Here is a 12,724-nt window from a genome sequence, read left to right as displayed (position 1 = left end):
TTTATTTTTTTGTCATTAAGAAATACTATCATGTGTGCTTACGGACTGTATCCCTGCAGACTGTATTGATCTATATTGATATATAATGTATATATTGTGTTTTTTATGTTGATTTAATAAAAAAAATTTAAATTAAAATTTTAATTTCTTGTGCGGCCGCGGCCCGGTGGTTGGGGACCACTGGTCTACATAACATGTAATGGTGGTTATCTGTCAAACATGTTGCATAGACTTTGTTTTACAGGCCGTGGTGTGATGTCAAGCTGTTTTCTTAACGTCTCTTCAGGATTATGCAATTTGTTATTCCTATAGCCAAACCTGTTGTTTGCTTCAGTACCTGATGGTTTCTGCGACAAATGTTGCCTTCCTCAGAGGTTGTCACGTGATTTCTCTTCAGGATGCGCCGTTTTGTGGGCGGGTCCTATTTACGTGGCTCCACTTTAACAGCGCCTTCTCCTCATCATCCTTTGTTATGGTTATTAGCGCTTCCATAGCGAGTCTACTGACAGATATAAGAACTGTACGCAACTTTATATTAGAAATGGCAACAGTGGAGGATGAATGCACCACAACAAAAGCATAGAGAAAAAGAAGAAGCATATTAACTACAGAACAGACTACAATGGCGGACTCGCGCAAATTTTCGGGACTTTTGCAGAGCCCAAATGCACAATAGCAGGTACCAATAGGTAAGAGACTTCTGTTTTGTTTGATCAGTCGTTTTACTGCCGTGTGACATGCACCATTTGGAAACAATTAAGGTACATGAATAAACATTTACAAAATCTTTTGTGCCGGTATATATCTGTGGCTTATAGTCTGGTGAGGCTAATATATGTAAACATATTTATTTATTCTAAAATTTGGTGGGTGCGGCTTAAATACCGTGCGCTCTATAACCCTGAAATATGGTATACTGTCATACTTTACAATGTTTTTGTCAAAATAAAAATACATACGTACTTAAATATCTGCTTGACTTATGATTTCAAAGCAAGTTATCCATCAAATTGTACACTGTCACTGTAAAAATTACAATAGATTTTACGGTAAAATTGATGGTATATTTTTACAGTACATTGCTGTAAATTGAAAAAAAAAAAACTAGGACTTTTTTTCAACGATAAAATTCTGTTGACTGAGCTGCCAGTTTTTTACCGTGAAATCTACAGTAGTTCTTTGTACGGTGTGTTACTGTAAATGGAAAAGGTGTACCACATTTTTAAAATAATAAACTGGTAGCTCAGTTGCCAGTATTAAAAAAAACAGTGTTACTGTTTTTCCATTTAGGGTGATATGCTGCCAAAAGAATTACCTGTACATTCTGGCAACTAAGCTTCCATTTTCTTCCCATAAAAAACAGTGACACTGTTTTTCCATTTATCGTACAAAAAAAATCCACTGTATATTCCATCCATTTTCTACCGCTTGTCCCGTTCGGGGTCGCAGAGGGTGCTGGAGCCTATCTCAGCTGCATTCGGGCGGCACGTGGGGTACACCCTGGACAAGTCGCCACCTCATCACAGGGCCAACACAGATTGACAGACAACATTCGGCGGCGGCGTGGCGAAGTTGGTAGAGTGGCCGTGCCAGCAATCAGAGGGTTGCTGGTTACTGGGGTTCAATCCCCACCTTCTACCATCCTAGTCACGTCCGTTGTGTCCTTGGGCAAGACACTTCACCCTTGCTCCTGATGGGTGCTGGTTAGCGCCTTGCATGGCAGCTCCCTCCATTAGTGTGTGAATGTGTGAGTGAATGGTTGAATGTGGAAATACTGTCAGAGCGCTTTGAGTACCTTGAATGTAGAAAAGCGCTATACAAGTATAACCCATTTATCATTTATTTATTATAACATTCACACTCACATTCACACACTAGGGCCAATTTAGTGTTGCCAATCAACCTAACCCCAGGTGCATGTCTTTGGAGGTGGGAGGAAGCAGGAGTACCCGGAGAGAACCCACGCAGTCACAGGGTGAATATGCAAACTCCACACAGAAAGATCTCGAGCCCACGATCGAACCCAGGACCTTTGTATTGTGAGGCACACGCACTAACCCCTGTACCACCGTGCTGCCCCCACTGTATGTTATACAGTACATTTCTGGTCACTGAGTTTCCGGTTTCCATCCATCCATCTATTATATATAATATATAACCTACTCAGTGGCCTAGTGGTTAGAGTGTCCGCCCTGAGATCGGTAGGTCGTGAGTTCAAACCCCGGGTGGAGTCATACCAAAGACTATAAAAAATGTGACCCATTACCTCCCTGCTTGGCACTCAGCATCAAGGGTTGAATCACCAAAAATGATTCCCAGGCGCGGCCACTGCTGCTGCTCACTGCTCCTCTCACCTCCCAGGGGGTGATCAAGGGTGATGGGTCAAATGCAGAGAATAATTTCGCCACATCTAGTGTGTGTGTGACAATCATTGGTACTTTAACTTTAATCTTTCTACCACTTGCCCCTCTCAGGGTCCATCCAGGGTGGGGCTTGAGCCTATCCCAGCTGCATTCGGGCGGAAGGCAGTGTACACCCTGGACAAGTCGCCACCTCATCGCAGGGCCAACACAGATACACAATCAATCACTCACACTGACATTCCATTTTTTACTGTAATTTTAGTTTACAGTGTACATAAAAAAATACATATAATAATCAAATGCAAATTCATATATTATTTGCAGTTACAAGTTTTATGGTAGCCACAGCTGGGACATGGCCCTCAGTGAAAACACCCCTGAAGTACAGTAAACGTGTTGAATTCCTGTGTACCGTTTTTTATATGAGTTGTGGTTTGCATTGATCTTTCAGGCATTATTAGACTGTACTAAAAGTGAGTTTTGTGTGTGTGAATCAATCAATCAATTACTTGTATAGCCCTGAATCACAAGTGTCTCAAAGGGCTGCACAAGCCACAATGACATCTTCGGCTCAGATCCCACATCAGGGCAAGAAAAAACTCAACCCTATGGGATGACAATTAGAAACCTTGGAGGGGACCGCAGATGTGGGGATCCCCCCCCCCCCCCAGGCGACCGGTGCAATGGACGTCGAGTGGATCTAACATAATAGTGTGAGAGTCCAGTCCATAATGGATCTAACATAATAGTGAGAGTCCAGTCCATAGTGGATCTAGCATAATAGTGAGAGTCCAGTCCATAGTGGATCTAGTTAATAGTGTGAGAGTCCAGTCCGTAGTGGATCTAGCATAATATTGTGAGAGTCCAGTCCATAGTGGATCTAACATAATATTGTGAGAGTCCAGTCCATAGTGGATCTAAGATAATGGTGAGAGTCCAGTCCATAGTGGATCTAACATAATAATGTGAGAGTCCAGTCCATAGTGGATCTAACATAATAATGTGAGAGTCCAGTCCATAGTGGATCTAACATAATAGTGTGAGAGTCCAGTTCATAATGGATCTAGCATAATAGTGTGAGAGTCCAGTCCATAGTGGATAAAACATAATAGTGTGAGAGTCCAGTTCATAATGGATCTAGCATAATAGTGTGAGAGTCCAGTCCATAATGGATCTAGCATAATATTGTGAGAGTCCAGTCCATAGTGGATCTAACATAATAGTGTGAGTCCAGTCCATAGTGGATCTAACATAATAATGTGAGAGTCCAGTCCATAGTGAATCTAACATAATAGTGTGAGAGTCCAGTTCATAATGGATCTAGCATAATAGTGTGAGAGTCCAGTCCATAGTGGATAAAACATAATAGTGTGAGAGTCCAGTTCATAATGGATCTAGCATAATAGTGTGAGAGTCCAGTCCATAATGGATCTAGCATAATATTGTGAGAGTCCAGTCCATAGTGGATCTAACATAATAGTGTGAGTCCAGTCCATAGTGGATCTAACATAATATTGGTGCATGTAGTACAGATTCGTGTGAATAATTGTGGTGATAGAACACATTTTTACTCTTTGACTCAACTTTGTTGTTGCCGTTCTACTATACAAGCTGTGACGTCACACTGAACCGCCAAAGCGCAGCGCGCGTGCACCGTCAGTACTCGTTAGCATCACGTCACGACAACAGGAACTCCGCCATATTTAAGTCATTAAAGTTACTTTAAGCAACAATTCCTCGCTGGTATATTGCGAGTTCCGTTGGCATTGCCGTTCCCATTCGTGCAGCTTCTTCTGCGTTCTTGTCAGCGACTGTTTCACACTCATTCATTAGTGTTAGCTTCTCGGCTACGCGAGTAATAAAGAACTACCTGCTCCTCTAGTCGTTGTATTTCCGCTTCGTTTTCCTTCTCGTCCTCTGACGTGTCGTCCTCTTCGTCATCTGAAATTTCTACCCCCATGCCCTCCTCGTCGTCGCTCTCCGAGTCCATTTCTCGCTCCTCCATCCCCGCGTCGTCCTCCTCCATGTCTTGCGAGTGCGTATGCTCTGCGTTGCTTGACGCCGCCATGTTGGAAAGGCGCTCTGCCTGGTAACAAGCACTAAACAGACGACACTGCGATAGCGGACGTTGACCGCCGGGGGGCGCGCTTGATCCTTGTTCTTGACAACAAAACACTCGGCTCAAATCGGACATTTCCGTCGGTTGTCGGATTTTAAAAAGATGGCGATGGCTCTTCGAAAGTCCTCGTCGTTGTTGTTGCTCAATAGAAGGTTGTTGCTGAATTCCTTATGTTCATACCACAAAAAGGTAATGCAATGCTGTTGTGACATGTGAAGCGTTTAGCACATGTGCGCTCTTTGCTTTCGGTTGTGTAGAAACGTCTTAGCTAAATTAAGAAACGCCAACGTCGTTGTGTTATATTTTTGTGAAGGTTGTGGACCACTACGAAAACCCAAGAAATGTGGGCTCTTTAGATAAAAACGCCAAAAATGTGGGGACTGGTTTGGTGGGTGCACCAGCCTGCGGAGACGTCATGAAACTTCAGGTAAGTCAAAAGCCCCCTTTTTGCTTTTTTTATTTTTAAAAACCTTTATTTATAATATTCAACATTTACATACAATGAAATAAATAATCATAATCAAAACAAGTACAGAAACAGTACAAAACATCGCCAGGGGGTTGTAAACTCAATAAAGCAACTAAAATAGAATACAAAAAAATATATATATGTAACAAAGTGTAAAGGTAAGTCAAAAGCCCCCTTTTTGCTTTTCTTTTCAAAGCCTTTATTTGTAATATTCAACATTTACATACAATCAAATAAATAATAATAATCAAAACAAGTACAGAAACAGTACATAACAGCACCAGGGGGTTGTAAACTCAATAAAGCAACTAAAATAGAATACAAAAATATATATATGTAACAAAGTGTAAAGGTAAGTCAAAAGCCCCCTTTTTGCTTTTCTTTTTCATTTCATTTCAAAGCCTTTATTTGTAATATTCAACATTTACATACAATCAAATAAATAATAATAATCAAAACAAGTACAGAAACAGTACATAACAGCACCAGTGGGTTGTAAACTCAATAAAGCAACTAAAATAGAATACAAAAATATATATATGCAACAAAGTGTAAAGGTAAGTCAAAAGCCCCCATTTTGCTTTGCTTTTTATTTAATTTTCAAAGCCTTTATTTGTAATATTCAACATTTACATACAATCAAATAAATAATAATAATCAAAACAAGTACAGAAACAGTACATAACAGCACCAGGGGGTTGTAAACTCAATAAAGCAACTAAAATAGAATTTAAAAAATATATATCTAACAATGTGTAAAGGTAAGTCAAAAGCCCTCTTTTTGCTTTTTTTAAATTTATTTTTAAAATCTTTTATTTATAATATTCAACATTTACAGACAATCAAATAAATAATAATAATCAAAACAAGTACAGAAACCGTACAAAACAGCACCAGGGGGTTGTAAACTCAATAAAGCAACTAAAATAGAATACAAAAATATATTTATGTAACAAAGTGTGAAGGTAAGTCAAAAGCCCTTTTTTCTTCTTTTTTTATTTATTTTCAAAACCTTTATTTATAATCAACATTTACATACAATCAAATAAATAATAATAATCAAAACAAGTACAGAAACGGTACAAAACAGCGCCAGGGGGTTGTAAACTCAATAAAGCAACTCAAATAGAATACAAAAATGTATATACTGTATATGTAACAAAGTGTAAAGGTAAGTCAAAAGCCCCCTTTTTGCTTTTTACTTCCTTTTTTTTTTAATTTTCAAAACCTTTATTTATAATATTCAACATTTACTTACAATCAAATAAATACCGTATTTTTCGGACTATAAGTCGCATTTTTTTCATAGTTTGGCCGGGGGTGCGACTTATACTCAGGAGCGACTTATGTGTGAAATTATTAACACATTACCGTAAAATATCAAATAATATTATTTAGCTCATTCACGTAAGAGACTACACGTATAAGATTTCATGGGATTTAGCGATTAGGAGTGACAGATTGTTTGGTAAACGTATAGCATGTTCTATATGTTATAGTTATTTGAATGACTCTTACCATGATATGTTACGTTAACATAACAGGAACGTTCTCAGTTGGTTATTTATGTGTCATATAACGTACACTTATTCAGCCTGTTGTTCACTAATCTTTATTTTAAATTTCCTTTCAAATTTCTATTCTTTTTCCCCTTCAATAAAGCAACTAAAATAGAATACAAATATATATATGTAACAAAGTGTAAAGCCATAGGCTCACACAAGTTCCGTAAATAATCCCAATTTGGAGCCCAGCATCATAGTTATCACAGCTTGTTGGTTGTTAGAGGTAGGAAGCGTTTTAAAGTACATTTCTAATTATTTTTTTTAAAGGCACAAAAACAGGTCGGGTATTGAGAAACTTACATTTATGAATATAAAACTTAGTCAATAGTATAATGAGGTTGCAAAGGTAAAATTCCTTTTCAAATGTTTTCCTCATACTGTGTAAATCCAAATAGCACATCTTTAAAACAAAGTACAAACATGTCATGAATATGAGGTGGCGACTTGTCCAGGGTGTACCCCGCCTTCCGCCCGATTGTAGCTGAGATAGGCTCCAGCGCCTCGCGACCCCGAAGGGAAATAAGCGGTAGAAAATGGATGGATGAATATTGTCCAGGATGAAAGGACAGATGCCCTGCCATAGTGATCGAGGGCGTTCACAAGTCCAAAACAGGTGGTAAACAGTCTCTGGATGCATGTTACATAAGGTGCAGGTAACATCAATGTCCTTCTTGTATCTAACCATCACAGTCTTTACAGGGTAATAACGATGAATGATTTTGAAAGAAATCTCTTTGAATTTGTTCGTAAGTAAATAGCTGTTAGGAAGAGACCATGTTTTGACCCAGCAGATGTCATTCACAAAGCCCCCTCTTTGCTAATCACTGTGTTCATGTAGCAGATGACGCCATCTATAATTGTCTATTTTCAGATTGAGGTGGATGAGAAAGGTAAGATTGTGGATGCCAAGTTCAAGACGTTTGGCTGCGGATCAGCCATTGCTTCCAGCTCTTTAGCAACCGAGTGGGTTAAAGGGAAGTCGGTGAGTCTAGGCGCCAATAAAGAAGGAATGTTTTTGCTCCTTTTACATTTTGCTGATGTTGCTCTCGTCCGTTGTATCTTGCAGGTCGATGAAGCTTTGAGGATCAAGAACACAGACATTGCCAAAGAACTCTCACTTCCGCCTGTGAAACTTCACTGTTCCAGTAAGGAAGATGACGAGTACACTAATACTAACACTTAGCATTTTGAGTGTATTCCAACGACAACTACGGGAAAATAAGTATGCTTCGGCACTCGGATGTTGCATTCAACACACCCTAATTGGGGAGTGTGTGACAGTCAACCCTATTAGGACTAGTCTATCCAGATCCTTTTAAAAACTGACTACAATGATGAGAGGTGACTAGAATTTAAGTTTTATTCTACAAAAAATGATAAAGTACAAGCAACAGCATTATTAGAGAGAACCGAGCCGTCAAAAATCCGGAACAATCTCGCAAATGATTGACGTTTCTCATGCTTTTGTCCACTTTGGTTGCCGTATCTTGGCAGGGATCGAAACTAAAAGTTAACTTGACGTGTGTGCCGAGCGCACAAACATTCTTCTCCACTCTCCCTTCTCGTTCCTGGTACCTTTTTCCTCCGGAACCTAACTAAATTAGCTATATTGTGTGTAGCAAAAAAGGAAAAACCCAGGGTGCAGTCATTGTTATGTCCCTGAACAGGATGTACTTGCACGTGAGGCCAGGGGCCGTACTTATCAAGCTTCTTAGAATTACTCCTAAGAAGTCTGCTAAGAGTTGACTTAAGAGGAAATAAATTCTTCGCTGAAAGCTGCACTTAAAAGTTAGTTATCAAGCGTCTTACTCACACTTTCAGCGAAGTGTAGCACTGAATCTTAAGTGTCACACTCAGAGCTGAATTACGACATTACTATGTGCCGTAAACAGAATTTTAGGTGACGTCATTTCTGTGTCCATAGAAATGACCAATCACGGAAGGGAATCCGTTGTCTAAGAATAAAGAAATATCTTGGAAATATTTAAGTGGACAATGGGAGTGTATATTTTGACAATAAACTACAAAATAATACAAAACAAACTAGTCCCCGTCGGCACTCACGCTACCGCTCCCTCTCTTCTATCGCCCACACACTCACTGACGTCACTCACCTCACGGCCACACACATACGCTACTGTCATAACATTTTCTTTCCAATTCATTAATTAGGCAACTCATTTGAAACTGGTGTGGGTGGCTCTATATATACTAGCCCACTGCAGACACATGCAGAAATCAACAAGGAATCGAAAAGTATTAAATCTGTGACAAAAATAATATCCGCTCTGTCTAAACGATACCGTTTGATCAGCTGCTCGTCATCAAAAAAAAAACAAACATTGTTCCGTTCCCTGAACGTTCGCGCACGTCTCTCTCGCCTCAGTGCCATCCCCTGCTGGCAACTCCTAACCACTTAAGACACCTCTGAAGGTCTCTTAAATATCGTGGAGAGTAGGAGTGATTCTTAGACTTAAGAACGTTGATAAAAAGCTTTTATTCTTAAGTTTGAGAGTAGGACTAAATTTCGCAAATTCTCAGGACTTAAGTGTAAAATGGCACTCTAAGAAGCTTGATAAGTACGGCCCCAGATCTCATGAACAGTTCACTCTGCCCCAAGGTTAGAAAATACTCTCCTTTACAACCCTAACAATCCTCAATCACCGCCATCTTGGCTATGTAGCAAAAGAGGAGGGACTAAATAAGAGTGGTTGCAATTTACAAATAAGAGGAAGCTGATAAATATTGCGTAATTTCTACTAAGAAGAATAAGTGTTTATTAACTTTTACCAGAGGTGTAGATAGAAGCATGTGTTAACAGAAAATAATCAGCCATCAATACTAGTTAACAAGTATGATAAAAATAGTTTTGATAAAATAATACCGGTACAACTGGAAATTAGGCAATATGTCACTACATACGTCAGCAGCCAAATTAGGAGCCTTTGTAACCCGTTTAGAAATAGTTATATACTAAATATATTGTGATGTATATCTTTATTGCAGGAGGGTGCAGTATGTATCGCAATATAAGTTTTAGGCCATATTGCCCATCCCGACACTGCAAGTGCACTGTATATGCACAAATGGAAACATTTTTAGTTTTTTGTTTTTTTCCTGCATCTTGTTTAATTCCTGACAATAAAAAGTGTTTTAAATGTACTCTCCATCTCGTCACGTTTCAGTGCTGGCAGAAGACGCCATCAGAGCGGCTCTGTCGGACTACAGAATCAAACAAGACAAGGAGAAGAGTGCCGACGTCAGCAGTTAATTTGTCACCATTAACCATCCATGAAAGGCTGGGGTTGGGGGTTCCTCAGGGATGTCAGAAGTAATTATGTCATCACAGGATTGTACAGGAAGATTCAGCTCAAATAGTAAAAAAAAAAAAATTACTAATTTCTTTTTTTGGCAATAATTTTAACAAATACATATTTGTGTTTATGATGCTACTATTATTCCCATATCTACCAAATAAATGAATAGAAAAATACTAGTGTTCATTGTTTGTTTTTTTATGACCAAATAAAGGGAAATGATGCAGATGTTGCAATTTGAGTATTTTCACAGTTCTACTCTCAATATTTGTTTTGGTTGGAGGGACAATGCAGGTAAAGGTCACATGAAATCATGCTTTGTACAGTTACAGCATACACCTATAACTTATAAGTGAACCATCAAAATGTGCCTGCTTCAAATATTTTGCATCTAAAATGTATTAAATACAAACATTGTATACATTATTATATTTATAAAAATAAAATGTAATTACACTTCAAAAACATTGCAAAGTAGAGTATTCCCTGCAAACCATATTTGTATGGATTCTTATGTACCACCGTAGAGAAGGGGGTGCACATTTTTTTCACTGCGGGCCACTTACAGAAAATGTAATTGTATTTATAAAAAAAAGAATAAAAGTATAACTGTTCATATAAAGACAAACTTTGTTTTAGTTTTCAGCTTTTTTTTTTTACATTGTGCCTTTTTGCTCGATTTTTTTCCATCTTCGCTGTTTTGTGTTGAATTTTATTTCTACAATGTGACGTGGGCCAATAGAAAATGTAAGTTCCCACTAACGGTGCTAATAAACAACAAGTCAACACACATGCTCACACATAACACAACCTATTCACACACAACTTTCTGGGTATTATTAAAAATGTCCAAGCACAACACATAATTCAAAATTACAGCCATTACATCTCCTGCAATGCATGATGGGAAAATGCAAAACTTTCTCCACACATATTCATATTTGGCGCATTTTATCTGTTTGGTATTTCTGATTGATTACCAAACTTTAAGGAGGAGAAGTAAACAAGGGAGGAGTTGAACTTTCACATATCTTGATATACAATTATATATTATTAATTAAATATCCATCATATATATGTGTGTGTGTGTGTATATATATATATATATATATATATATTTTTTTTTTTTTTTTTTTTTTTTTTTAAATTATTATTATTTTTTTATTTTTTTTTAAATATATATATATTGTTACTTTACATGCAGCCAGCTTTCGGCTCTCGGATATTTAAAAAACAAGGATTTTATTATCATTATTTGATCTGCACACCGCTTTCTGTCTTTGCATCCTGTGGTCACAGCTTTTGACACATGCAAGTTTCCCACATATGCAATTGTATTTAGTAATTTGTTCCTTCAAAATTGAAAATACAAAAAACTACAAATATATTTAGCCAGAAAGATGAAGTGCTTTATTGACGCACGTTATTTCGAGGGTTTCGCGGACCCCTATAATTGATGTGGCGGGCCAGATCTGGCCCCCAGTCCCTGACTTTGGCACATGTGCGTGATCCTATTCATTCCAATTGTTGGAACCACTTAATGTCTGGTTTCTTATGTATCTGCTATTAAATATACTATTTGTACAGGACCCACCTGCACAATGTGATGCGCTGCAGTCAAATATCACTGCAAACTATAAGCACAAAGCACAATAATAAACATTTTGTCAAGTAAAGACCTGTTTAATAGAAAAATGAGCAGTATTAAGAGTGAGTATGTGATGTTGTGGCGTCCATGTTTAAAAAACAACAAGCACTACAATCCACAGCTTTATTATACAGGAGTGAAGCGAAGAAACCCAAAAGCAGCGAGAAATGAAGGCACTCTTGCAGAAAAACTGAACCTTTCACATTTAGATGAAATACTTTGAGTTGCATTTAATCAAACATCCACCGATAATACTGCATACTGACAAATATGTTGGCGCTACTAAAATATGCCAAGAAGCACAGGAGCTTTGACAACAAATTATTACACATTGGTCATAAGCAGAAGGAAGATAATACCAAAAATAAGACGCCGAAAGAAAAACGTATTTTCCATGAATGAAAATAATTGACTGTTTAATAACTGATAATTCAATATATTTAGTAATTGTGAAAAATATAGACATTTAAAAAATATATATGCTGATGGTGGCATAAACTGGCCACTGGTTTTCTTGTTAAACATTTTTTTGTTTGTTTGTTTTCTAGCAAGTTGCAAACAGCCCCTTTAAATGATGTGTTTTGTGCAAAAGAAGAAACATGCAAAATACATTAAAAAAAAGAAAAAAAGAGAGAGACCATAAATAATTAATAAACACATACTGAAAGTGTGGATAAAGAAAGGTTGTTAAATGTAACCAAGTAAAAATGTCAAGTTTGGTTGTTACTTGTAGCACCGAATGATTCACGCTGTACATAAAGCAAAAGTGTCTTCAGATTGGATGTCATACAGCAGGACATTATAAGGAGTTTCCTCTGTCTTGGCAGGCATGTCTTTACATTTAAATGATTCATATTAATAGTAATATGGTATTTATATGAGATAAATACAATATATAAATAAATATACATTTTAACTACCACCAGAAGTGTATGTATAAAAGGTATCGTGTATATATTAATTATTTTTGCACCATTTTACTCCAGGATGACATTGGACAATGTTAAAACATTGTTTATATTTGAAAAGCTTTTTCTAAAATATTAAATATATATTATTTACTACACCCTCGCAGCAGCCACAGCATTAGGTACACCCAGGGGCTTCAAGTGGGGCGGAAAGTGGGGATGTTGTACAGGAAGCCCAAAGAACAGGCAGGCCCATTTGCTTTTGTAAAGTTAGAATTTTTAAATATGTCACATATGTTATCATAAATGTTAAAATTAAATAAATATAACATTCA

At 37.6% G+C, this 12,724-nt stretch overlaps 2 protein-coding genes across 2 annotated transcripts in view; one reads left to right on the top strand and one right to left on the bottom strand.

Moving 5' to 3' along the window:
• Positions 1-4,499, bottom strand: part of sart3 (spliceosome associated factor 3, U4/U6 recycling protein) — a 45,071-nt gene extending 40,572 nt beyond the window's left edge. Inside the window, exon 1 of the mRNA XM_062051296.1 lies at positions 4,234-4,499. Coding sequence (XP_061907280.1) covers positions 4,234-4,431 — 198 coding nt within the window. The 5' untranslated portion in view covers positions 4,432-4,499. The remainder of the gene's footprint in view (positions 1-4,233) is intronic.
• On the top strand, positions 4,026-10,024 carry iscua (iron-sulfur cluster assembly enzyme a). The gene is made up of 5 exons (XM_062051297.1): positions 4,026-4,671; positions 4,796-4,909; positions 7,388-7,498; positions 7,583-7,661; positions 9,702-10,024. Exons 1-5 carry the CDS (start codon positions 4,585-4,587, stop codon positions 9,785-9,787), a joined length of 477 nt encoding a protein of 158 aa, XP_061907281.1. The 5' UTR covers positions 4,026-4,584; the 3' UTR covers positions 9,788-10,024.
• Positions 10,025-12,724: the final 2,700 nt, after the last annotated feature.

The sequence above is a fragment of the Entelurus aequoreus genome, linkage group LG06, assembly GCF_033978785.1.
Source record: "Entelurus aequoreus isolate RoL-2023_Sb linkage group LG06, RoL_Eaeq_v1.1, whole genome shotgun sequence".
In the NCBI taxonomy this organism is placed as follows: domain Eukaryota; kingdom Metazoa; phylum Chordata; class Actinopteri; order Syngnathiformes; family Syngnathidae; genus Entelurus; species Entelurus aequoreus.
The sequence above is the reverse complement of the archived record's forward strand: the minus strand, read 5'-3'. Positions and strand labels throughout refer to the sequence as shown.

Bases quoted from the DNA above. Each gene is read 5' to 3' on its own strand.
- iscua (XM_062051297.1), top strand. From the start codon at position 4,585: ATGGCGATGGCTCTTCGAAAGTCCTCGTCGTTGTTGTTGCTCAATAGA. The intron at 4,910-7,387 runs GTAAGTCAAAAG...GTCTATTTTCAG, and splicing joins GAGACGTCATGAAACTTCAG to ATTGAGGTGGATGAGAAAGG. The intron at 7,662-9,701 runs GTAAGGAAGATG...GTCACGTTTCAG, and splicing joins TGTGAAACTTCACTGTTCCA to TGCTGGCAGAAGACGCCATC.